This window comes from Microtus pennsylvanicus, chromosome 11, assembly GCF_037038515.1.
Source record: "Microtus pennsylvanicus isolate mMicPen1 chromosome 11, mMicPen1.hap1, whole genome shotgun sequence".
Classification (NCBI taxonomy): Eukaryota; Metazoa; Chordata; class Mammalia; order Rodentia; family Cricetidae; genus Microtus; species Microtus pennsylvanicus.
In genome coordinates, this window is record NC_134589.1 from 97,225,817 (window position 1) to 97,252,918 (window position 27,102).

The 27,102-nt window shown below is 47.6% G+C and overlaps 1 protein-coding gene across 2 annotated transcripts in view; it reads left to right on the top strand.

Annotated features, from left to right (window-relative positions):
• The window catches only part of Abat (4-aminobutyrate aminotransferase), a 97,920-nt gene that overhangs the window by 63,150 nt on the left and 7,668 nt on the right, over positions 1-27,102 (top strand). For both annotated transcript variants that reach the window (XM_075941994.1, XM_075941993.1), the window contains exons 4-13: positions 887-916; positions 1,512-1,629; positions 8,528-8,577; positions 14,788-14,868; positions 16,005-16,097; positions 17,304-17,366; positions 19,782-19,845; positions 21,252-21,400; positions 23,365-23,502; positions 25,618-25,785. In XM_075941994.1, coding sequence (XP_075798109.1) covers positions 887-916; positions 1,512-1,629; positions 8,528-8,577; positions 14,788-14,868; positions 16,005-16,097; positions 17,304-17,366; positions 19,782-19,845; positions 21,252-21,400; positions 23,365-23,502; positions 25,618-25,785 — 954 coding nt within the window. The remainder of the gene's footprint in view (positions 1-886; positions 917-1,511; positions 1,630-8,527; positions 8,578-14,787; positions 14,869-16,004; positions 16,098-17,303; positions 17,367-19,781; positions 19,846-21,251; positions 21,401-23,364; positions 23,503-25,617; positions 25,786-27,102) is intronic.

A 27,102-nucleotide genomic window follows, 5' to 3' on the forward strand; every position in this document is an offset into this window, starting at 1 on the left:
TGGAAGAGGTGGTTAGTTCCCTTAGAACTGGAGTTACAGACAGTTATGAGCTGCCATGCGGATGCTGGGGACTGAACCCGGTTCAGTGCTCTTAACTTCTGAGCCATCTCTTCAGCCTGACTGAGCTTTTTCAAAATGAGGACCTGGGCTAGCACATTTGGCTGATACAGGCGCCAGCCACTAAGCCCGTCACTGGGGTTGGTTTCCAGTAACTCACCGTCTAGTGGACGGAAAGGGCTGATCATGCAAATTCCTCTGACGTTCACGTGTGCATCATGGTGGATGTGTACTCACTCGCCCACAAACAAAATAAACAAAATAAATAAAATGTAAAATAAAACAAGGGCTAGTGACGTAGCTTGGTGGTCAAGCACTCACCCAGCATGGGTAAGACCCTGGCTTCTATCCCCAGCACCACAGAAAAAGAAGAGCAGGTCCTTTACTTTTGGACATTAAATGCGTTCAGCACAATTTTTTTGTTACGTATGTACAGACTGGGTGTGGTGGCCCAGAGCCCTTGATCCCAGAACTCTGAAGTAGAGGCTGACCTAGTGTACTTACTGAGTTCTTAGGCCAGCCAAGGCTACACAATTAGACCCTGTCTCAAAAGTAAATTTTCACTGCCTTTTCTTTCCCAGTTATTTAAGTACAAATCTCTAATCTGTCTGTTGTAATTGCCACTTACTGTGCTGTAGAGTAGGTTTTTATCAATTATTTGTATTAAGTCACTTTTAAAATATTTATTTATACTGTTGACTAATAGTCTGTCAAGTTCTTGGCATCAGAGTGGAAAACAAGGCCTCAAGAACTGGGACAGCAAGGGAGATGTTTAAGGTGCCCTGGAGGGGTGTGCATTCCACGCTGATGCTTCTGTTCTTGTCTGCAGGAGTTAATGAAACAGCTGAACACAATCCAGGTAAGTGGGCACAAGGTGATTCCTTCTCCTGCTTCTTTTTTTAAATTGATTTTGTTTAAGTGTACATATTTTATTTATATGTGCATATGTGTAGTTGCCCATGGAGGCCAAAAGAGGGAGTCAGAGCCCCCTGGAGCTGGAGTTACAGGCAGACGGGACGAGCCTCATGGGTCCTCTGCATGAGCAATAACAGCTCATAACCACTGAGCCATCTCTCCAGCTTGTGTTTTATTTCTCTAATTTCTGTTCATTTCTAGCTTCCTTAGTGGCTTCTCTGAGGCTTACCACACATCCACACATTCTTTAACTTGTCAGAACTTGCTTCTGAGTTATGTCTCAACCTTTTTTGTTATGATAAACAAACCAGACACAAAATTTCACAAAACCCAAGACCATGGTTTTGCAAAGCAATTTAAAGCAGGCCACTTGTGTCTTCTTTCCCAGAGAAAGACGTAGAAGCTTGCCAGCACCCACAGATCCTCATGAGGTGCAGAGCAAACAGGATGTAGTCTGTTTCCACAGTCCAAGCTTATTCCTAAAAGACTAAGAATCTGGGCAGTAGAAACCAGCCTGAACCAGTTTCCTCTTTCCCAAGAACGCAGAGGCTGTGCACTTTTTCTGCAACTATGAAGAAAGCCGGGGCAACTACCTGGTGGATGTGGACGGCAACCGCATGCTGGACCTGTATTCTCAGATCTCCTCTGTCCCCATAGGTAAGAGTGGGGCAGGCACCTCCCACTCTCTTTTTCTTATGATCTCAAGCTTTAGATCTTTGTCCTCGGTGTTTTACCAGCCTCTCCCCCAAGGGTAAGTGAGTGAACAAGTAATGGTGGAGAGAACATGATTAGACATTGCCTTATTGTTGCTATAGGCTTTCCTTTTAATTTTAAATATGGGGGTGTTTTTGCTCATATATATGTATGTGCACCACCTGTGTGCAGTACCTACAGAGACCTGAAGGAGGCACTGCACCCCCTGGAATGCAAATTACAGGTGATTGTGAGCCTCCATGTGAATGCTGGAAGTAAAACCATGGCCTCTAGAAGAGTAGCAAGTGCTCTTAAATGTTGAGTTATCTTTCCAGTCCCTAGACATTGTTCATGTTATTTTTAAGATTTATTTTTAAATATGTATTTGTATGTGAGTATAGGTACTCATGGAATCCCTGAAGCTGGAGTCACAGATGGTTGTGAACTGCCTCCTATGGGTGTGAACTGTCTAATATGCGTGTGAACTGCCTGCTATGGGTGTAAACTGTCTAATATGTGTGTGAACTGCCTGCTATGGGTGTGAACTGTCTATTATGGGTGTTGGAAACTGAACTTGGATGTTCTTCAAAAGCAGAGAGTGCTCTTAACCACTGAGCCACAGCTCCAGGCCATTAGACATTATTGCAAATAATAAAGATTCTTTACAGGTTTGGTAGACAGATGTGATGCAATCAACTTCAGGTGATCAGATCCTTTCATGACTCTGGCACTCAAAGTGAGGGAAGCTGGGATAGGAGATCCAACAACAACTCAGAGCAAAAGAGAGCCTTCTGTTTATAGACTTTAGAGGGTAGGAGTCACTGAGCTTAAGAAGGGAATGAATGGTCTCTGAGTTTAGCGGGTTAGTGAAGGTACTGGATAGCATATAAGGCAATGATTTAGGAAGCTGGCCCTCTCCCCACCCTGCCTTGTCTATGAGATGCTTTGCAGCTTGGGGAAGGTACTCAGCAGGTGCGGCCTCTGATCTAACATGTAGTAGGTCCTTCTCTCCTTTCTTCCTCCAGATCTCACCAGATGAGTGTGTATGCCCGCCTTTCTTCCACTATTTTGCCACTAGGTGAAAAAAGCTAGAAGGGTTAAACCTGCAGAGCAATCATGGCTCAATGGAGTTGACTAGGTTGGGTTTCCTGACAGAGCCTGAGGTGAGGATTCTTCAAAATCAACTGAGGAAAAGCCCCAACTGAAAGGGAAGACCGGGAAATAAAAGCACCAGATCAAAAGAATGAGGTCTCTGCTAGACCCACAGCCTGCTCTCACAGGAGATTCTCTGCCAGACTGAGGCAGATCGCTGGCCCTTTTGCATCCCTGAGCTGGCCGTTCATTGCCTATCCGCTGCCAGGGGAGGCCCAGCAAAGTGATTTCCATGATACAAAGCAGTTTCCAGAGGAGGCAGCTGGAGCCATTTTCAGCCAACACAGACAGCAGCTGGAATCTGGGGATGATCTGCCAGGGAAATGTGACCTCAGTGGGTGCTAGCAGCACCTGCCTCAGCTGGGCTCACCTCCCGGCCAGACGGAGCTGACACAGGCAATGGGACAGACAGGGTTAATTTGGAAATGAGGTAGCATCATTTGCAGCTTGGATGGTTATTGTCCCTGTGGTTGATAGATGCCCAGCTGTGTTCAGTGGCCTTTACAAAGACGATACTGATTGTCTGCTGTAAAGGAGACAGGCATGGGGGCGTTAGTCCTGATGCCCATATCTCCTGGCACCCTGAGAACTTCCCTAACTCCCAGCCTTGGGTACCCATTCTTCCTCTCCCTCCCCAGCACTTGTCCTCAGACCTAATTTCCTGTTGAGATGTGACCAAACACCAACAGTGACTCACCCTTCAGGGCTGCCTAGTCTCTGAAGGCATTGAGGATTTGAAGGCCTACAAACCCCTTCTCGCCTTGGTTGCTGTCTGTTGTTGTTTAGTTTTATATTTATTTTGTGTGTGTGTGTGTGTGTGTGTGTGTGTGTGTGTGTGTGTGTGTGTGTGTGTACGCACATATGTATTCGGAGGTGCCAGTGTGGAGGTCAGAGGAAAATCTGCAGGAGTCAGGGCTTTCCTTCTACCACGTAGGTTCCAGGGACTGAACTCAGATCATCAGACTTGGTAGCAAGCACCTTTATCTGCTCAGTCATCTCAATGGCCTCCACGCTGGTTTTGAGCTCACCCCCAAGGGCTAGCAAAGGCGTGCACTACCAACCTAGCTTCCAGATATATTTTAAGCCAATCCTCATTTGGGATTTACCAGCCAAGTGCTTCACACGTTAATAGATGGTCATTTGATAGTACCCTCAACTGACCTCATTTTAGACTCCAGTAGGTCACAGAATCTGCTTGGCGGTACACAGAGTCTGAGGTCCTGCCAGGACACAGACAGTGAGCCCATCTCTTATGTCCCTAAGGAGCAGCCTTGCAGACACCTGCCCTGCTATGGGGGTCTGACAACTCAAAGCCAAGTTGAAGGTTCCCTAATCGGAGTCCTGTTTTCATCTCCTTTGGGAGCCAATGAGTCGAGCTGCCTCTGCGATTTAATGAGGCTTCCCGGGACCAGGCTTATCTACTGAGGCAGAAAAGCTATAAACACCCGGGCAGCATGATAAGCCAGAACTCTGGCCAGAAAACGGTTGGAAAAACCCAGAGAGTGTTCTCTCCTTGAGTGATGAGCAGTGTCTAGTCCCGGGCCCTGCAAGCCTTGCGTGGGCTAGGGAAGAGACCAAAATATGCTAATTCCCTCCCTGGTTTTCCTGCTTCAGTGCCCTCTGCTACCCCCCCCCCCCACACACAAACCTGCCCTCCACAGTCAGCACAATGAAACCAGAGTCTCGCATGGGTGGTGCTGGGTGTTTAATACTTGTCTATGCAGTGTTTTAGGAAGAGCAGGCCGGGTCCAGAGCCTCAGGAAGACAACATAAAGATTGTTCCCACTGCTCTCAGCTGCTAGCCTCAGTGATACAAAGTCTCCTTTCAAAGTAAATGTATTTCAGCTAAAAAGTCCATGTCTTCCTCCAGTGAAGGTGTTAAGACAAAATCCTGGAGACGGAGTAGCTTATAACCTGGTTTCTCCCAATTTTGAAAACTTAGAGTCCAAGATGCAGGCATGACAGATGGAATGTCTTTCTGGGACAAAGTGGTGCCTTTCCACAGTGTCCTCACAAGATGGGAGGCTGAAGACCCCCTTGATTTTTATAAAAGCACAACCTTCACAAGAGTTCTGCCCACAACACCAAATCACCTTCCAAAGACCTGGAGTGGCTGCAGACAAGCTCTGGTAACCACAGGGGCCGACATCGACACAGATGAGTTAGTTGTAAGGAACAAACATTGCAATTATGTGTGGTAAAAGCCCACTTCTGCCCTAACTCCCCTTATGGCTCTTTCCTCATATTTTTTTGGTTTGTTTGTTGTTTTGGTTTGGTTTGGTTTGGTTTAGTTTTGTTTTTTTAAGACAGGGTTTCTCTGTGGCTTTGGACCCTGTCCTGGAACTAACTCTTGTAGACCAGGCTGACCTCGAACTCACAGAGATCCGCCTGCCTCTGCCTCCCGAGTACTGGGATTAAAAGCATGTGCCACCACTGCCTGACTTTCCTCATATATTTTATAAGATGCTGAGTTTGTGCCCACATCACTGAGCTATAAATTCATTCAATTAAAACACATCGAGCCTAGTGAGGCCTCAGTGGGGAGGCGGGCAGCAGGCAGAGGCGGCTCCCATTTGGTCTCCAGTCATCAGTGCCTCCTGCCAGAGTTATTGCCAGGTACGTTCATGACTTTCCTGGTGCTGTCATAAAACACCCTGACCAAAGTGATTTAAGAGAGAAAGGGTTTATTCTGTCTCCATTTAAAGGTACAGTCCATCAGGTCAGGGGAAGCATGGTGGTAGGACTGTGAAATTCTGGTCACACTGCATCCACAGTCAGGAACCATAAAGTGATGTATGCGGTGCTCAGCTCACTCGGTCTGTCTGTCTGTCCATCATCTATGTATATATCCGTCTATCATCTATCTATCTATCTACCCTCTTTCTTAGAGACAGGGCTTCATTGATGATTCTAAGTGCTGCCAAGTTGACAGTATAAACCTTGACAGTGGGACTAGCAGTGATGAATAGAATGCTCCCTGCACACAGTAGATGCTCAATAAATGTAAGTGGTCATAAGGGAGAGGAGGGTGGTTCTAAGCAGAATTGCAGGGTCCAAGGCCTGCCTTGGCATAGGGGAGACAAGATGTTCCCTAATTTCTCACAGTCATACTGATATTTTTGAGGAGAGCAGAGAGGATCTTATGTACCCCCAGCTGGCCTCAAACTCACTATCTAGTCCAAACTGACCTTGAACTGCTTATTCTCCTGCCTCCGCCATCCAAGAGCTGGAGTTACGGTGCACACCACCACACGCAGCCACCCAGCTGCATCGCCTGTTTTCATCTGCATCAGCAGCCTGGCCGTGCCTGACCACATAGGGCTTCTGGTAGAATGAGGAAGGATTATCAGGGCCAAGCATTAGCTCCAAGCCGGGCACACTGATGCTCGGGAAATGGGAATTGGAATGAATTACAATATCATTCATTTGTCTTGTTTGTTAGAGTCTTGCTGTGTCACTCAAGATGGCCTAGAACTCACTAGCAGTCTAGGCTGGCCTCAAAATCACAGTCCTCCTGCCTCGACCTCTGCCTACCACAGCTGCTTGGCTTTTTTAAAAATCATCTTCATTACCATCATCACCATCATCATCATCATCATATTACTTATTTATTTAGTGTATGTGTTATGTGTGTGTGGAGATCAGAGGGCAGCTATGGAAGTCAGTTTTTTCTTTTCAACATATGGGTCCCAGGGAATGAACTCCAATCATCTGGCTTATGGCAAACACCTTTATCTGCTAGTCCATCTAGCTGGTGTGTGTGTGCATGTACATGTGCGTGTACATGTGCGTATGTGCGTGTGTGTGTTTCAGAAATTTTTAGGTAACGCCTGAAGTTTCTGTGAACGTTTTCTAAGGTTACTGAATCAAGTCAAGCTGTATTTTACATACTCTCACGGATTCAACAGCTCATTGGGCATCCAGTCTTCAGGAGCCACCTACTGGGGAGGAAGCATTAGTAACGGTGCCTGTCGTTCAGTGCACTTTTCCTAGGTTCAGTTTGAAGCCATTTATTGCAACTGGATAGAAATACAGTTCAATCTTCATTGTTATTTTGTTTTGTTTTTGTTTTTCCAAATAGGGTCTCTCTGTGTAGCCCAGGCTGGCCTTGTACTCAGACATCTGCCTGCCTCTGCCTCTGCCTCCTGAGTGCTGGGATTAAAGGTGTGCACCGCCAGCCACCACCTACCTGACTGTGCTTCTTTTTCTTATCTGGTCACACTGACTGGAATCTAGTGTTGCAGTGAGCTCGTTCTTGACTTTGCAGAGAAGCATAGGGTCCTTTTCACTGCTGATGAGGAGGACTGAGGTTTTCATCTCCTCACTTCCTCCTCCTCTCCCTCCTTTTCCTTACTATTCTGGAACAGGGTCTCACGAAGCTAGGCTAAAACTCTCTGTGTAGCTGAAGATGACCTTCGACTTCTAATCCTTCTACTCCTCCTCTGGACTGCTAGAATGGCAGTTTTATCCCACCAAACCTGTTTACATGGTTCTGGGGTTGAACCCAGGGCTTCCTGCCTGTTAGGCAAGCACTCTGCCAACTTCAACTATACCCCCAGCCCAGGGAGATCTTGCACACACATCCTTTATCAAGTTGAGGTGCTTTTGGTCACTTTTGTTTTTGGATTTTCTTTGGGGATATTTTTGTTTGTTTTCTATTATTGTTGTTATTGTGTGTTTGTGCACACATATAGACATATGCCGTAGTATGTGTAGGGAGGTCGCGGGACGTCAGTTCCTGCCTTCCACCTTTATGTAGAGTCTAAGGATTTAACTCTTGTCTCAGCTTTGGGGCACACACTCTACCTGCTGAGTCATCTCGCCGGCCTCCTTATTTATTGTTTGTTTGAAGACAGATCCTAGGCTGACCTCAGACTCACTCGGTAGTCAAGGATGACCTTGAACTACTAGATTCCAGGCAACTTCAATACCTAGCTTGTTGAGTGTTTTTACCATGAACCAACATTGCATTTTACCAAATGCTTTCTTTTTTTGCCTCTATTGAGATGATCTGAAAGAGCCGTTATTATTGGTTCCCTCTAACAAGCTATTCAGAGCATACGTGCGCATTCTTTGTTTCCATCCGCCCCCTTTTCGCTCGGTAGCAGATCTCACTGCTGACTCCAACAGCGCAAACGGACCTCTCTCATCCTTCTCTCCGGCTGCATGGTGACATTGCAAGGACTCATTGTGTGACTGAGTCATAGTTTACGTACCGACGTGCTGTTGATGGCTGTAGAATGCTTTGCAAATTGTGTAACATCAGCCCCTCTGGAAAGTAAATGCTGCAGGACCCTGGGAGTGTGCAAGTGTGTATGAAGGCAGAATGTGGCATGTGACATGGTGGTCATGTGACATTGCAGGTGGTGTCCCTTGGTCCTTGGAGTAGCACTTATTGGGTTCTACCTCAGCCCATGGGCACTGGGAAATGAGGCAGGACCACACACAGTTTGTTGCATTGGCCTGTGGCCTGTTGATACTGGCATGGACCTTGCCTTTACCTCCTCGTGTTTCACTGGTCCAGCAGGTCTCAAACCTGAACAAACACCCCAGTGTCTTCAGGGAACTTGGAGCTCTCCGGGCTGCACTGACAGAGACTTCTGAGTCAGAGCTCAGAGCTCTCTGTGTTGGAGTTGAAAGAGAACTGGGGCGGAAAGAAACTTCAGATACCATGGCCTTCTCTAACCTTCCTGTACCCTCCTCTCCCCAGGTTACAACCATCCAGCTCTGGCGAAACTCATCCAACAGCCTCAAAATGCGGTACGTCTCCCTGATGTGTAGACAATCTGCCAATGATCAGTCTCACTAAGCATCTTTAGACATGGTTCATCCTCAGCTCTCCATATGCTTGCTGAGCCTATATCCTGTGCCAGGCACTCAGATGCCTTATTGAGGTACTGCCTCGGTTTCCTCAATTTGAACTAGAGTCACCTGAGAAGAACAGAAGCTCAGTAGTAGAGGAAGTGCCTCCATCCCATTGTTCTGTGGGCATATCTATAGGATATTTTCTTGATAGATGTGGGAGGGTCCAGCTCACCGTGGACGGTGCTACCCCTGGGCAGTGTTCCTGGGTTGTGTAAGGAAGCAGGCTGAGGGACTAGAGAGATGGCTTAATAGTTAAGAGCACTTGTTGCTCTTGCAGAGGACCTGGATTGGGATCCTAGCACCTACATGTTCACATCTGTCTGTAACTCCAGTTCCAGGGAATCCGTTGCCTCTTCTGACCTCCACAGGCTCCTGTATGCATGTGGTGCACACACATACACTTAGGCATACACATAAAATAAAATAAATTTTATTTAAAAAATAATCAAGCAAGCTGCGGGCAACATGCTAGTAAGCAGCAGTTCCTCCATGGACTCTGCTTCAGTTCCTGCCTCCAGGTTCCTGCCTTGAGCTCCTGCCCTGGCTCCCACAGAGATGGACTGTAACCTGTAAGACAAACAAGCCTTACCTCCCCAAAGATGTTTTAGTTCTGGTACTAGTCACAATGACAGAATGTAACTAGGACAATGAGAAAAACTCAGCACCCCTACTCCCATGCAGACAGTCACTTAACCCCATATGTCGGTTGAGAATCGTAACCACATTTAGGCTACAGAGTAAAGGACGCAGTGCTGTATAGGCAAAAGACAATGATAACACTTAACATATGAACAATGTATATGTGCAAAGTATTGTGTTCTGCTCTTTAAGATTTTTGTTTTGTTTTTTATATTGTTGTTGTTGTTGTTTTGAGACAGGGTTTCTCTGTGTAGCTTTGAAACCTGTCCTGGAACTTGCTCTGTAGACCAGGCTGGCCTCAGACTCACAGAAATCCACTTGTCTCTGCCTCCTGAGTGCTAGGATTAAAGGCATGCACCACCACCACCCAGCTCTTAAATATATTTCTATAAAAACTTAATGCATGTGTATATTATATGTTGAGCATACCACACACACCCCATAACCACCTATATGGTCTATGCTTTATAATAGTAATGTTCTGTATTTTGGGAATGTTTAAGAGATGAAGAAACTAAAGAGGAGGAAGATTATATATCTACCTTATTAGCTTTCTCATTTACTATAACATAAGCAACTTAAGGAGGGAAGTGCTTATTTTGGCTCATAATTTGGGGGTACACCATCATAATCTAAGGGTGCACCATCATGGTGGGGAGAGCATGGTGGCAGGAACAAGAGGCAACTGGTCATATTTGCAGACTTGATTTCCCTTCCCACCAGCATTGGGGTAGGGGGTCTCCATCACATCACTTCTTATCCTGTCCAACACTTAGTGTGTGTGTGTGTGTTTCTGTGTGACTCAGAGGAGAATATCCTTGTCCACTCATGTCAGGAAACTTGATCCCTAAAGGAAAGCAAGGGACGAAAAAAGCCCAATCCTAGTCAAGAAGTGAACTCCACTCTTAACTGTGCTGGGAATATAGCTCTTGCCTAGCCTGCAGGAAGCCTGGGTTTTATCCCAGGCATTGTACAAACTGGATGTAGCTGTGCATGACTCTAATTCTGGTCCTCAGGAGGTACATACAATGATATCAGATGTTCCAGGCCATCTTTGGCGGTAGAACAAATTCAAGGCTAGCCTGGGCTACAAAAGACCCTATTCCGAAAAGTCCTTTTTAACCTCAAAAGTGAAGATCTCTTGAAAGAGCCATGGTCAGTTGGCATGCCCTGCCTGGGAGGGACTGGAGGACAGTCTCACCTCCAGTTCATTGAGCAGGTGCAAGGGGGAATTCCATGAAGGCGGCCAATGAAGCCAGAGGCTCAGAGGATGTGTTTACGTTCAGAGCTGCTTTGTTTCAAAACTTGCGCAGGTCCCAGATGCCTTGGCAGCTGGTGCTGAGAGAATGTGTCAACAAGCATGTCACACATATTTGCAGTGTCAGCTGCCTGCGGAGGCAGTCTCCCCAACAACACATGATGTCAAGACGCGAGGATCCTGATCTCACAGGGACTCACAGGGATTTTCCCTGTCTACCCCACATACCTGCCACGTCTTGCCCAGGCAAGGACTGGTCCTCACCTCCACCTCCCAGCTTGCTATGACCCCCCCCCCATTTTCCATCTAAGCCGTTCAAGGCAGGAATTACAGGTGGACCACCAAGCCCACCAAGCATATCCTTGGGTTCTATTCTGGTTCTCATGTTTGTCCAACAAGAGCTTCACCCACTTTCTAATCACCCCACACACACACCTGGCTTTCTATCAATCCTCTTGGCCACATTAGCACTACTGTGAAGGTAGTGATTTCATGTCACTTCAGAAATGGATACGGGCCCTTGTGGAGTCTATCTGGGTTCCCGTTTTCATGTCCCCAGGGTCATCTCAATACCTTTCCCCCTCGCTGTGCCCTATGCATTTGGTCAGCCTGTGCGTAGCCACACGGCCGTGAGTGACAGCTGTGGCTGGGCTTCCTTGCACCTGGGATGGATGCAAACAGAGGGCCAAGTAAGACACTCGCCAGTCTGTGACTTCCAGGCTGGTTCTACCATTCTTAAGTATGAACTCTGTACTCTCTTTATGCCTTTTCTCCTCAAGGCTCTCTCTGACAATACCTGGCAAGAGGTGCCCACATTGGCAGACGAAGGTCCTGAAGTTCAGAGGTGTTAGGCGACTTGCCCGAGGCTACGCAGCCAAAGCCAGTTCTCTCTCCCCTTACTGCACTTTAAGACAGCCAAGCTGGTGGCAAGTGGCAAGCCTTCTGGAAACCTGTCCTCATTTGATTCTGCAGCCACGTGTCCCAGATAGCTTCTGTTCTTAATGTCACGCTTTGTCGAGCAAGAACACCACCCCCACATCCTTTCTGGGCCCAGATAGGCAGTCAAGCTGCCAGGCCGCCTGTCGCTCTCTGGGGGCCTTTTTCCTGCAGCCCGTGGCAGCAGTTTGTTCCCACCCTGGTGTGAGAGTTCTTGACTTCTCACAGGCCCCATGAGTAGGTCAGAGCCAGAAGGAGATGCCTTTAATGAGATGCCCTGCCAATGAACCAAGGTCTCCAGTTGTGTCAAGCAAATGTGTGCCCGGCATTAGCATTTCTGAGCAGAGGTACCTGGAGGGCCTGGCCCAGAATGCCAACAGAAGCCAGCCAGCCCATGCTGGTGGCCTGTCTGTGTGTCTTGGGACCAAATGCCTGACCTCTCTGGTCCTCAGCAATGAGGAGAGTTCACAGTTCATACTTCTCATCCTTCTTGCCCCCTCGGCATCTTTTAGTCCTGCCAAGGAGGGGACACAAAGCAGGAGAAGCTACAAAGGCATGGATGTACCCCACTTTCTAAACCACATTCCCAAGCCATCAGGAGAATGGTTGCTGGCCTCCCTGTTCTGAGTCTCCCCCAGTGGAGCAATGGCACAGTTCAGATTTGCATTGAGCTAATTATCTGATCATGTCCAAGACAGGGAAGTGTCTTAAAGTCCCCACATCCCAGTGCGGCCTCCACTTGTCTGTTTGGGTGTGTGTGTGTGTGCGCGCGCGTGTGTGTGTTTCTGACACAGGGTCTCCTGGAATCTAGACTGGCCTCAGCATGCCTAAGGACAGCCTTGAATTTCTGAGCTTCCTGCCTCCACTTCCCAAATGTTTGCGTTTGCTGGCGTGAGCCACCATACTAGATTTCTGCAGTGCTGGGCATGGAGCCTGGAGCTTTGTGCATGGTAGGTGAGCGCTCTACCAATGGAGCAATATCCTCCACCCAGACCTCTCTGTGGACTCCAGGCTGGCCTTGAGCTTGAGAGGAATCTATGCCACACCCTGCCCAATTCCTACTTTTTTCCTCCTTTTGGTTTTTGGTTTTTTGAGAAAGGGCTTCTCTCTGTAGCTCTGGCTGTCCTGGAACTCACTCTGTAGACCAGGCTGGCCTCAAACTCAGATCCACCTGCCTCTGCCTCCCGAGTGCTGGGATGGAAGGCGTGCGCCATCACCGCCCAGCTTATAATAAATGTTCTTATTCATAGCAAGAGATTACTTTTTCATTTACAAACTGCAGAGACAGTTCGTCCGTCCTTTCTCCAGCTGCCCGTCGTGGGGGTCGTTCTCCAAATGGCGCATGCAGGTTGGTGCTGCTCAGGACCAGGCACAGCCTCCACTTGGAACTCACCAGTCTACACAGTGCATTTCTTTGTGATGTGCCCTAGAATCCAAGCCAAGGTGCCAAGTTGCGTTCAGTGTGCCAGTTTTCAATCCAGGCCCACTTCCGAGTGACCTCACTCTACCCCTTGAGCAGCCTCTCTGCTGCCAGTCCCTGCTGGTATGTGTCAGAGGGTGAATCCCCAGGATGGCTCTGCTCTTAGTCCACTGCAGTGTGTTCCTCATTAGCATGAGGGCCAGCTCCAGCACCCAGACAAGGAAGGTACTTGGGCTCCAGGTCGACCTCCAACTGCGTCCTTGAGCACAGAGTGCTTCCTTCATCGTTCTCTTGAAATCCTGGACTATTCTGAATTCACTGGCTGTAAAGTATGCCACTCCCCTTCCCCCCATACTCCTCTGCTCATCTGACCAGTGACTACCAGGGAGTGGGTGACAGATGCACTGTGCTTCCTCCTGGTCCACTGTTGCCCGCTCTCTGGGATCATTTTTTGCTGGTGGAGTGGGGCAAGGAGGAAGGCCACAGGTGGGAAGCCACAACCTCCCTAGAGTTGGAACACTCTAGGAACCTCTAGAGTGTTCCTAGAACTCCTGTACGCAAAAATGGGCACAGCATGCTCTCTCCGTTTTAAAGATAAAGTCGTTGGGGCTTCATTTTAAATGACTTACCACTAATAATTTTAACTTTGTTTTGTTTGGGGATTTTTGAGATAATGTCTCATGTAGCCCAGGCTTTAAACTCACTTTGTAGGTGAGGCTGACCTTGAGCTTCTGACCCTCCTGCCTTCACGTCCCCAGTTCTGGGGTTACGGAGGTGTGCCAGCACACCTGATCTATATTGTGCTGAGGATAGAGCCCAGAGCTTCCGACCTGCTAGCCGAGTCTCTACCACCCGAACCTCAGCTCCAGCCCCTGAAGTTGTTAATATGGGACCTGCCTCACTCAGGGGCTTGCAGTACTATCCCTCAGCCAGAGGCCATTTGAAGATAAATTTGTATCACAATTTGAAAGTCAATGCACATATCTGTTTTCTCTGGAAATGTGCTCCTGCCGTCTTTCTCAGCCTGTGGACCTCCCAGCAGCCACGGGGCAGTGCAGACTCATCTTTGAACAAACAACTTGATCTTGGTCCTTACACTTCTCTGATGTGAGAAACAAACATCGGCTCAGCATCAACTCATACTGTTGGTTTCCTTGCAGAGGGGACGAGTTCTCTGGACCCGTATCTATGAAAATGGGAGACAGTAAAGATGCTTGTGATGTTCTGACTGCTTTCTCTGTTATTCGGCAGCTCCACCAGCATACCTCCTTGTGTATGTGTGTACACACGCACATGCATGCACTTGCGTGTTTGTGAGTGTGCAGGGGTACATGCATCACAGCACATGTGTAGAGGTCAGACGGCAATCTCAGGTGTCAGTCCCTGTCTTCCAACAAGAATAACAAGAACAGTCTCTTGTTTCCCACTGTGCTCTCCAGGCAGCTGGCCTGAGCTTCCAAGAATTCTCCCATCTCTGCCTCGTATCCTGACACTGGGATTATAGACACTCACTACCGCATCCAACTTTACATGCGTTCTGGGGATCTGAACTCAGGTCCTCACATTTACATGGTGCTTTACCCACCAAGCCAGCTCTCCAGCCCCTGTTGTGGCCATAGCGTGCCCCTCCCCACCTTTTAAAATTAAGGTGCAATATTGAATTCCAGGCCATCCTGTGCCACGTGAGACTTTGTCTCCCTGAAAAACACCCCAAACGCTAAAATAACACCAATGAGCCTACAGTTCCACTTAGAGCCTATTTGACCCCCCTTAACTACATAAAGGCACTGTGTGGAACAGGACCTGGGTCGGCCCCCGAGAGCTGATGAATCTGTCTGCTGTTCTTTTACAGAGTACTTTCATCAACAGACCTGCCTTGGGCATCCTGCCTCCAGAGAATTTTGTTGACAAGCTCCGGGAGTCCTTGATGTCGGTGAGTTTGGGGGATAACCCTGCCCATGTTTGTAGTCCGCCTTCTGGCCTGTCTGTCCTCAGAAGTGGCCATGGGGGGGGGTCAAGGAAAGATGAGATCCATAGCTAGGGAGGATGGGTGGGCAGAGGGCAGCTGCTGCAGTAGCTGTCTGGTCCATGATTTCCTGTCTCAAAGTTAAGAGAAAAAAGAAGAGAAGGAGGGAGGGAAGAAGGGAGGGAGGAAGGAAGGATGAGAGGAGGAAAGGAGGGAGAGAGGGAAGGAAGGAGGAAGAAATGCATTGGGAGGAGGTGATAAGAGACAGCTTTGCTGAAATGACTGACTTTTTACCTGACTCTCTCATACATAATTTTGTATGTGTGTGTAAACAGGGCTCATATAGCCCAGAATGGTCTCAAATGTGTGGTCTATGTAGCCCAGGCTAGCTTCACACTCACTATAGGGATAGCCTTAAACTTTTGATCCTCCTGGACCTATTTATCACACGAGAGTTCTACCATACCCATTTTATGCAGGGCTCAGAATCTGAACCCAGGGCTTTGTGCATGCCGGGCAAGCACTCTACCCACTGAGCCACATCTCCAGTCATAAGAAGGCTTTTAACTTTTCTTTTGAAGGAAAGAAGGGGTTTTGTGTGTAGAACAATGTGTGGGAAAATGTGCACATGTCCTGTGGTGAGAGCTTGGTGTGAGGGACTTGGTCATCCTTGGTGACCTTTCCAGTTCTTCTGGCCGAGGTATTAAAGTCACTGAGAACCTTGGTGTAGCATCTTCAAAGTACAGGTGCCTCAAGAGACACAGACAGAACTGATAGTTTCACGCATGCCCCTTATTGTTACACTTGAGACAGAGTGTCACTGTGTAGTCCCAGCCAGTGCTGAGATTGACAGGTGTACACAACCACACTGGACTGGGCTCCACTGACGTTTCTCGTACTTTCTTTCCTCTGCTGACCTCAAAGATCTCCCTGGGCTTATTCTCCACCCCCCAAAAAGACTGAGCCCACCCTTCTAACCTGCTCTTTCTGATGCATCCATGGTGTTCCCTCCCTGCTTCCCTCAACCTCCCACCAATGCTGGAAGAGTCAGCCCTGGGAATAGAAATGGGGTCCAAATTACTCATAGTAGGCTCCCTCTGCAGGTGGCACCCAAAGGCATGTCCCAGCTCATCACCATGGCCTGTGGCTCCTGCTCTAATGAGAACGCATTCAAGACCATCTTCATGTGGTACCGGGTAAGCATTGGGGCAGGAGCAGCCCCGCTCTGACTCCCCACCACCACAGTGTTCAACTTGGATATAATCTCGAGCAGAGGTTCTCGACCTTCCTAATGGTGCTACCCTTTCATACAGCTCCTTGTGTTGTGCTGACCCCAACCATAAAATTACTTTTGTTGCTACTCCATAGCTGTAATTTTGCTACTGCTGTGAATCATAATGCAAATATCTATGTTTTATGATGATTTTAGAGGACCCCTGTGACGGGGTTGCTGCTCCAGAGAGCTTCTTTGGAACTTTCCCAACACCCCAGTGCAATGCCGCACAAAAGGCTTAGATTCTGCTGTCAATGTTAATGGACTTATTAGGGTCGAGCCTCACAACGCAGGCTTGGCCACCTGTTCTCAAGAAGCTAATGAAAGAGACAAATTAATAGTTAAAAGCAAAACCTGGGGATTTAAGACAAGCTGTGGTAATGCATGCCTTTAATCCCAGCACTTGGGAAGCAGAGACAGGTGGATCTCTGTGAGTTTGAGGCCAGCCTGGTCTACAGAGTGAGTTTCCAGGACAGACTCCAAAGCTACAGAGAAACCCTGTCAAAAAAAAAGGTGGGGGGAGGATTTGAAGAGGATCAAATAAAAGAGGTCTGATCACACTCCAAGTCTGTCTTCTAGGTCCAGACATGAGACTCAGGTTTAAGTAAAAGATTTCTATACCTAAGCAAACTAAGCAGTCCAGGACAGGGCATGGTCCCACCCACCACTGTCAGCGCTAATCTCTTCTGTAAGGTACTGATAATTTGTAAATGTTTTTTTCTCAAGGAGACAAGTCCCCCCTCTAATTGCTCCTTGGGCTTTGGCACTTTTTACTCACAACGTGAGACCCCAGGAGAAATTTCAATTTCTTTGGGGTCCATTGTTTTAATAGCCAGACAGCCAAATATCTTTATTCCTGCCAGGAGGGTTACAGCCACAATTCTTCCTGACATAAACTGTCCCATTTCAACAACCCCTGGTTGCTGCTGATAAAATAGTAATTATTATTACATTTATTCCATTGCAAGTTCAATTAGTGTCATGTGTCTATCTAGACATGTCATGATGGATATTAAGTCAACACATAGGAACATACTCAAGTTGTCTGGATTAAGCATCGCCTTGGTGGGAGTAGGAACACCCCTGTGACCCCAGCATGTCTCTGTTCTAATATGTTCTCTTTTGGAAGAGCAAGGAACGAGGCCAGAGAGGTTTCTCAAAGGAGGAGCTGGAGTCCTGCATGGTTAACCAGGTAAGTGCAGAGCCAGAGAGGGGCTCGTAAACCTGCTTACTCCTGAGCCTGACAACCTGTGTTCAGTACTGGAACCCCACAACACCACACACGCACACCATGTGATTATCTTGCAGGAGTGGCTGGGCCTACACCCTCACTCATTTGGGGACCTACCCCAGCCACTAGGTGAATGTCTCCCATCCTTCTGACTTAGGAGTCCCCATGGTTTGCTACCTGGGGTTCATTTCTTAGTCCAAGGCTGAGTAGCGCTCTTCCTATTGGCCAATAGTCTCCCAGAACAACCTCCTGAATTTGACTGTCTACAGAATCCATGAATATGCTCGAGTATAGAACGCATGAATATGTTCGAGTATAGTGATTTCTCTTACCGTTTATTATAAAAATAAAACTTGGGGATAAATATTAAGGATAAAAACCTGAGATGACCACAAGCAACCACGACACCACCATGGTCCTCTTCCTGGCTCAAAAGTGCCCCATACACTGATAGTGACACTGAGATTTGTCTCTACTGCATGTACTGGCTTCTTTGGATCCTATCCTCTTTGGATGTATACCTTGCTCAATCTAGATGTAGTAGGGAGGGCCTTGGACTTTCCACAGGGCGGGGTGCATTGCCCTCTCTTAGGATTGGAGGGGGTGGGGTGTGTGGAGAGTGGGAGGAGGGGAGGGAGTGGAAATTTGGATTGGTATTTTTTTAAGTAATTTTTAAAAAGGTGCCCCACAACCTCTTGGCCCTGCCTCTTCCTCTTCCAAAGGCCTTTCTTTCCCTTTTCCAGAGTTGGCCAGGGAACTCCATGATCTATTGCAATTCAATTCCCAGCTGAATATGAACCCCGCTTCTCCAGCCCACTCCCTACTCCTCTGGGCATCAGGCTACAGCACAGACAAAATTCCCATAACACTCAGCTCTAGAACAACCCAAACCATCAGCACGAATGCCTGTACTAAATGTCCACTCCACTGGTGTTCATAGCAATTACAACAAAAAAAGGATGGACATTACCCAGTCTGTCCAAGCATGCAGAAAAATCAGCTAAATGTCGGGCTTCCTGATTCAGAACGCACGCTAGAGATGGGGTTCATTCTCACTTGCAATCTGAGAGCAGCTTGGGCTAACAACATTTTTAGACTTCATTCCTCACTTTTAGTAGCTACATCGAAGTGTACCTAATGATGTGTATCTGTTGCCATTTTGTTCTGTTGTGTTTTGTAGCACAGCTCCATAAGACCTGGGCTGACCTGAAGCCTGTAGCCCTCAAATGTGCAGAGATCCCGCTGTATCTGCCTTCTGGGTACTGTAGGGTGATACCTTTACAATCAGGAGGCATACAGGAAATAGTAATGAGAGTGTTCTGGGATGTGTGGAAGGAAATCATGGAGCTTTTCTCAGGGAGAATGCTGCAGGGACCTCTAACTTCCCAGAACCCAGGGCTAAGGCATCTGAGGTGTGGCAGCAATAGTTCTCCCCAGGGGAGCCAGAGCCTGTTAGGAGTCTCTCGCTGCATAGAGGGTAAAGTACACAGCTCTGGAGTTGGAGCGATGGCTCAGAGATCAAGAACACTCACATGGAACCCAGGTTCAATTCCCAGGACCTGCATGGCAGCTCACAACCAACTGTGGCTATAGTCACGGGTGATTTGATGTCTTCTTCTGACCTCCTTGATCCCAAGCATCCATGTGGTGCACAGACATTCAGACAAAATACCCAAACGCATTAAATAAATCTATATTTTTAAGGTAAGTGAATAGGAACCACCTCCTCATCTGATTGGAGCTGGAAAGAGGCTAAAACTTATGCAGTGAGTTCTTGACTCTCTGGAACCCAAGTGGCAGCTGCCTGCCATGAGGAGAGAGAAAGATAGGATTCCTCCTCCCACTGGTGGCCCTGGCCAACCTCTCCAGACGCCTTGTCATGCCTGGTGCTGGTGCATTTTCAGTGAGAGCCACAGCTCAATTCCCATCTCAGGTCAGCCTCACAGCGGAAGACTGTGGCGGCCAGGGCAGTCTGGAGCATGCGCAGACTGGAGGAGCAGGGAAACGAACCGGTCCCTCTGCTGGCAGCATCCAATCAGCAGAGGGACTGTGGAGCGCTCAGCCTCTGGCTGCTACCAAGTAGAAAATGTCACCTGGGGCAGACCTTGTGGAAGAAGCCCAGACAATGATGTGAAACCTCTTTGTTTTAAATTTGTAACTTTTAAGTCTACTGAAGAAGAATAAAAACGAAACAGGCCTCTTGCAGGCTAGGTATGACTGCTAACGTCTAGTTTACGTTCCTGCCCCCCCCCCACACACACACTCCGGGAAGGACCATAGCTCTGAGGGACACCTATCTTTGTCTGCGTCTACTGAGTAGCAGACAGTCCCCGGTGCTCACAGTGGTGACTTGTGCCTGTATTTTTTTCATTCTAGAGTCCTGGATGCCCTGACTACAGCATCCTCTCCTTCATGGGCGCTTTCCACGGGAGGACTATGGGTAAGGAGGACTGAGTATGGCCCCAGACTTTGTGCTGCCTGTCACCATAGATGCTAACGAGCAGAGACAGGCTGGATCCTGAAGCTGCCTTAAATCTAGGAAACCATCAGTCTGAGAAGACAGAGGGTCAAAAGTGTGTGTGTGTGTGTGTGTGTGTGTGTGTGTGTGTGTGTGTGTGTGTACAAAGGCATCGGTCGTTCTGAAGTTCAGTATTGTCCTCTGATCAGGGGTCAGCCTCCTCTCCCCACATCACCCCCTAAACTTTTTCCTCATGATTATCTCTCCCTGTGTGGCAGCGTTCATATTCCTCAAGTCTGCAGAGCCTCACAAGCTTTCCTAAGCATCACCTAGGCCAAAGGTTAACTCAGAACAAGCAAACCGTTAGCAGTGCACACAATGGGCCATTGCAGTGTGACCATGCAGGACAGCTGAATGGCTCAGCGGGTGAAGGTGCAAACTTGTCCCCAGAACCTACATGGTGGATGGCACTGCCATTGGCTGTCATCCTCCTCCCACAGGCACACACTGGCACACGCACCCACCCAATAAATAAATAGATGTAATATTTTAATTTTGAAAAAAACAGGGGGCTGGAAAGATGGCTCAGTGGTTAAGAGCACTTGTTGTTCTTACAGAGGACCTGAGTTTAGTTCTCAGTGACCACATGGCAGGTCATACTCTTCTGTGACTCCAGGTCCAGAGGATCTGATGATCTCCTCCAGCACACAGTCCACATACACACATGCATGCAAAACACTCATACATGTAGAATAAAATATTTTCATATAGTTTTGAAAAAACACTGTGTACCTGTAGGTTTTTTTCTATAATACAAAATGCAAATATACTCTTATAATATAGTATACAAAGGGTTAGAAAGACAGCTCAGGGGTTGTGAGTGCCAGCTTCTCTTCAGAGGACCTGGGTTTTGATTCCCAGCATCCATGTCAGGTGGCTCACAGTCATGTGTCAGTTCAGCTCTAGGAGGTTCCATGTCCTTTCCTGGCCTCCTCAGACATTACACTCACATTACATACAGTCACACAAATACATACATACACATTAAAATAATAACAACAACATAGAATATTAAAATATCCCATCCATTCCTCCTGTAACAAACCAATTCCATTCAATTCCCTGCAGAGAGGGGATAATTGTGCCCATTTGCAAATATGGATATAAATCAGCAAAGAGAGTAACTTCCTGATGCCATTTAATGACAGCAAGGATGCTGAACTGCCATCTCTCCTCTGCAGCAACAGATCATAAAGCAAATGCACACACACCCTCCCCAAAGTTATACTCACACAGGCTGAAGATGAGTTATACTCATCGCGTCCTCTTTAAAGACATTATGCTATGCCCCGAGCCAACCATCTGCTTTTCTGTTTTGCTGGGCTCAGGATGCTTAGCGACCACACACTCAAAAGCAATTCACAAGATTGACATCCCTTCCTTTGACTGGCCCATTGCTCCATTCCCACGGCTGAAGTACCCCCTGGAGGAGTTCGTGAAGGACAACCAGCAAGAGGAGGCCCGATGCCTAGAAGAGGTAACCTGGTTCCCCACAGCCTCCCTCCATCTCTGTTTCTCTCTGTATCCTGAGTCCAAGCCCAGAGGAGGACAGATGTAGGACATGGGTAGTGCCCCTCTGGTAGGGAGTAAGGATGCAGAGACCTCATGCTTCAAGTGCTCCTCCATAAGGGAAGAGACAAGAGGCATTGTTTTGCTACCTAGCATTTATCCCACTTCTGGTACCATTTTCTCCACCATTTCTTTGGAGACAGATTTAAGTGACTTCAAAATAAGGGAAAATAGATTTATTTAAATAATATGGATGTCTTGCAGCCTGGTTAGCATTCTTTCTCTGAGTTCTAGAGCTTCTTTAAGTTTCATTGGAAGTCGCACTAGGAAAAAATGAGGACTTGTAACCCCTTGTCTCCACATCTCCATTTGCCCTGTCTCGTGTGGGAAATGGGAAAGTATAGGAAGCATTTTCCTGCTGGAGCAACAGTGGCTATATTCTCTATATTGGATTATTATTGCATTGAGGCTCAAATAACTCTGCTGGCTTTCCTCTTAAACGTGTCATCATTTTCAGTCAATATTTATCAGACACCTACCAGGTGCTAAGCAGAGTGCTGAGTGGTAGGTCTTTAGCAATAAATGAAAGAGACAAGACCATAGCTCAGGCTTGTAACATAGACAGCTATAGATTTCTTAGTTACCAGAGCCGTAAAAGCAAAAAAGCAGACTGGGGGTGGAACATTAGGAAGTGTTTCCCAGCAGTCACAAAGTCCTGGGCACCACATCAGATCAGGTGTGGAGGTGTATGTCCATAATGCTAGCTCTTAGGAGGAGCTCAGAATGAGAAATTGAAGATTGTTTTCAGTTACATAGTGAATTCAAGGCCACCCTGGGACACATGAGACCCTGACTTAATAAATAAATAGAAACAGATGGAATTTATTTGAGCAGCATCTTTTATTTGTTCCTTGAAACGTAGTCTCACATTCTAGCCCAGCTGTCCTGGGACTTACTGTTCAGCACAGGCTGGCTTCAAGACCAAGAGAAATACTGCTGCCTCAGCCTTGCTAGTACTGAAGCTCCAGAAGTGAGACATAGCATTTTATGAGCCTTCTATATCAAAATATGGTCTCAACATGTAATTAATATTCATATTAAGCTCCTGGAACACTGTGTGTTAGGCATAAAAAAACTAAGTCATGGGCTTTGTTCTATTTTGTTTTTTAAATTTTGAATCCTAATTAAAACATAGTAAATATCACTGTGTTATTTGTTCATCATCTGTAATATCTGCTTCAGAACAAGTTGGGTGCCTTCCTTACGTCCCATCAGTTTGTTGGTGTTTTTACATCAGCTGTAGCAGTGAGAGAGTTAATAGTTCCTGCAGTACAGCCATTCCGGCATTTGCTTCAGCCCGTTGTATGACTCAGTACACTGTCACCCAACCAGGGATGTCTTAGCACCCTGGACCCGCACGGTCCCCCGCCCTACAACACACCGCCACAGTGCTGCAGTCTGCTTTTGCTTCAGATGGTTTCGCAGCAGCTTCTCAAATGAGGCTCTATCTTAGCCTGCCCACGGCCCGTGCACATAAGCCGAAAGAGCACTAACTGCACAGCAGAAGCGACAGCAGTGCAGGCTGGCCTTGAACTCGCAGAGTTTTACCTGCCTCTGTCTCCTGAGTGCTGGGGTTAACGGTGCATGCCGCCAAGCCAAGCACTCCATAACAAATTTGAGGCCAGCCTGGGCAATATGTGTGCCCACTTACAGAAGACTGAATTGCTAGTCCCATAGGTGCTAGCTTCTGTCACAGCAGAATACATCCCACACAGAGTGTGGCTCCTAACAGGTCCACACTTGTGATGGGAGATGCCACAGACACACTTCCGATATGACTTCAAGGGGTCCCCAGAGCCCCCCAGTGCCCATCCATGGAATCTACTGTTCTGGGGCGTCTATGAACAGTACCTTTTCCCTTTCTGGGTCTAGGTGGAAGATCTAATTGTGAAATATCGGAAAAAGAAGAGAACAGTGGCTGGAATCATCATTGAGCCTATCCAGTCTGAGGGCGGAGACAATCATGCCTCAGACGACTTCTTCCGGAAACTGAGAGACATAGCCCGGAAGGTTAGAGTGCGCGGAACCAGCCAGACAGGACCACGACAGTTTCCGAGTTCGATTCCCAGAGCAAAAAGTTGGCTCCACTTCTGCCATGGGGCCATGAAAACTTACATGTGTGCAGAAACTGGCAGACCTTATCGAGGGCAGAGAAGGTGGATTGGTACTAGGGAGTATGGGCACAGGTTTACCTAGCTTGTATAGGGCCCTGTGTTTCATTTGAGGTGGGGGCAGCCTTGAGTTGGAAGGCATGGGTGATTCCTATTTAAAATAACTTTGCTGAATCAGCCCCTGGGGCTGGAGTTGTAGTTCAGTGGTAAAGCATTTGTGTAGCATGCACAAGGTTCTGGGTTCAGTCCTCAGCACTGAAGAAAAATTAAAGTTTTATGGGATGTGATGACTCAAGCCTACAATCCCAGCACTCAGAAGGCCCAGGCAGGAGGATTATCACAGGTTCAGGGCTACACTTGGTTATGTAGTTTAAGACCAGACTGGGAACTACTGGGATTTTTGGTTTGGTATGGGTTTTTTTTTTGTTGGTTTTTTTCCTTTTAATTAATTAATTTTACATATATATGGGTGTTTTGCTTGCATGTATGTTTGTGCAGCGTGTGTATGCACTGCCTGCAGAGTCCAGAAGAGTCCTCTGAAACAGGCGTTACAGACAGTTGTGAGCTGCCATGTGGATGCTGGGACTTGAACCACAGTTCTATGAAAGAGCAACCAGTGCTCTTAACCATGGATCTATCACTCCAGCCCCCAAACTACTGTTTTATTCTGGTGTCTTAGTTAGCATTTCTACTGCCGCAACAAAACCACCATGATCAAAGAGCAAGTTGGGGAGGAAAGGGTTTATTTGGCTTAAGCTTCCATATTCCTTACAGTTCATCATCGAAGAAAGTCCAGGCAGGAACTCACACAGAGCAGGAGCCTGGAGGCAGGAACTGATGTAGAAGCCATGGAGGGGTGCTGCTTACTGGCTTGCTTCCCCTGGCTTTCTCAGTCTACTTTCTTATAGAACCCAGAACCGCCTGTCCAGGGTTGGTTCCACCCACAATGAGCCTGGCCCTCCCCCATCAATCACTAATTAAGAAAATGCCCTATAGTCAGATCTTATGAAGACATATTCTCAATTAAGGTTCCCTCCTTTCAGATAACTCTAGTTTGTTTGACAAAAGACTAGCCAGCAAATCAGGACTTGTCCAGTGAGGAGATCCCTAAGATGGCTGCAGTCTCCTGCTTCCTGTTTCTGGAATTTGCCTTGTTTTTCAGTCCACTGTGTCATAGTCAGCATAAAGGGAGCAGGATCAGCATGAAGACTTTAGTCCAGTGGATTGGGCGTTAGCTTTTTGTCGCTGCAGCCAAATTCCTTGATTTAAACAGTGTAAGCCCCCAGAGAAAAGCCTGACTTTGCTCCATTCCAGAGGGTTCAGGCCATAGTCATCGGCCCTGCATGCTTAGCAGAAACCGTGGCAGCAGAAACATGTGACAGAGGAGAACTATTCGATTGTAGCTAACAGGAAGCATAGAAGGAGACAGGAAGTGACCAGGAGATTCTCTAACCCCACAAAGACCAATTTCCTCCACTTCTGAAGTTTCCACAACATCCTAGTAGCACCCTGGAAGGAGACCAAATGCTCAACATAGGAGCCTGTGGGGGAGTTTATGTTCACATGGTAACAGGTATATATGCACAGTGGACATACCCAACCAGACAGCTCATCGGTAAGACACATGGGACATGAGCCAGTTTACACACATATGGAATTAGTGCGTCTGCAGAAAACATGGCAACTGATGTGGACGGAATGACTTCTCAGCTTCAAGCTTGCACACGTTGTCTTCGGATGCAGTCAAGCCCAGGACAGCAGCCACATGCCACAGAGCCCTGAGATGGTGTGGGGAGTATTCGATGTTCTGATTTTGTTCCATTGGGGCAGTTCTAGGGCATGTTCAGATGCAGCTCTGATCCAGGCTGTTTGTTTTGCTCTGCAGAGCTGGGGAATGGGGCTTGGCTTTGCCGTTTAGGGCACAAGGGTGAGGCACACAGCTGGGCTCCAGCTTGGGTGGGGAGGTCCCCAGAGGCTTACACGTTTGTCTCTCCCTGCCCTGTTCTCTGAGCAGCATGGCTGTGCCTTCTTGGTGGATGAAGTTCAGACTGGAGGGGGCTGCACGGGCAAGTTCTGGGCTCACGAGCACTGGGGCTTGGATGACCCGGCTGATGTAATGTCCTTTAGCAAGAAGATGATGACAGGGGGCTTCTTCCACAAGGAGGAGTTCCGGCCAAGTGCTGTGAGTATCCTGGCTTTCTGTGCTCGTTCAGAGCAAATGGTTGCTGCAATACATACCTAAGGGACCAGGGGGTCTCCTGAGTGGCACATGTAATAATGACGTCAGTAGCTGCTGCTGTGTAATGGCCACTTTGTGCCTGTCCGTTTCTGGTGGTCCCTTAATCCACACAATACTCTAACCATGGAGCCTTGAATTCTCTTTGTAATGCTTCACTGATGGCCGGCCAGGCGCAGAAGCCAAGCGTGCCTCTGCCATAGTTACTTTTCTCATTGCTATGACCCCATACCTGACAGGAACATCTTAAGAAGAATTAGGGCTTACAATCTGAAGGGATGTAATCCATCATGACCGGAGGCATGGTGCCAAGAGCAGGAGACAAATGGTCACACTGCATCTGTAGTCAGGAAACAGCGGAAGTGGCATTGGACAATAAAACCATGAGGTGGATCCCCAGTGCCCACTTCCTCCAGCAAGGATCCACTCCTTAAAGGTCCTACAGGCTTCCAAAACACTACCACAGCTGGGGAGTAAGTTTTCAAACACATGAGCCTGTAAGAGACACTTTTACATTTAAATCACAACACCCTCCAAGGTCTGAGCCTGTTAGTGAATAGTCAGGAGTCTCACAGAGGCCGTCTGTTTGCCGTGCACATACACTACAAATTTTTAAGTGTGCATACAAATGCATGTGCACGCACACACACACACACACACACACATTCTTCAAGAGTCCAAAACCCTTGCATTGTGCAGTTTCAATCCTTGAAGTTGCTTCTTTGTCCAAAATGGCTGCTGGAATTAGAACTGAAAAGTTCTAATCCGTGGTAAGAAAAAAAAGAAATCCCCCCCTTTCTCTCTCTCTCTCTCTCTCGCTCTCGCTCTCTCGCTCTCTCGCTCTCTCGCTCTCTCTCTCTCTCTCTGTCTCTCTCTCTGTCTCTCTCTCTCTCTCTCTCTCTCTCTCACACACACACACACACACACACACACACACGTTTTATTTAATTGTCGTGTCTGTGCATGCTACTGCCAGCAGAGGCCAGCAGAGAGCTTCAGAACCCTGGAGCTGGAGTTACAGGTGCTTGCTTGTGAGCCACCCAGCATAGGTGCCAAGTAGGGAACTCTGGTCCTCTGCAGAAGCAACAAATGCTTGTAAGTGCTGAGCCATCTCTTCAGCCTAGTTCTTTGACTTCTAACATGTGACTTAAACCTGGTCACACGGCCAATCCACACTGTAAGAGAGGTGGGAAGTGTTTTAGTTGGCAACATTGCCACTGTAAGAACTCATGGATGGGAAAAGTAGATAATGTCCGAGAGTCA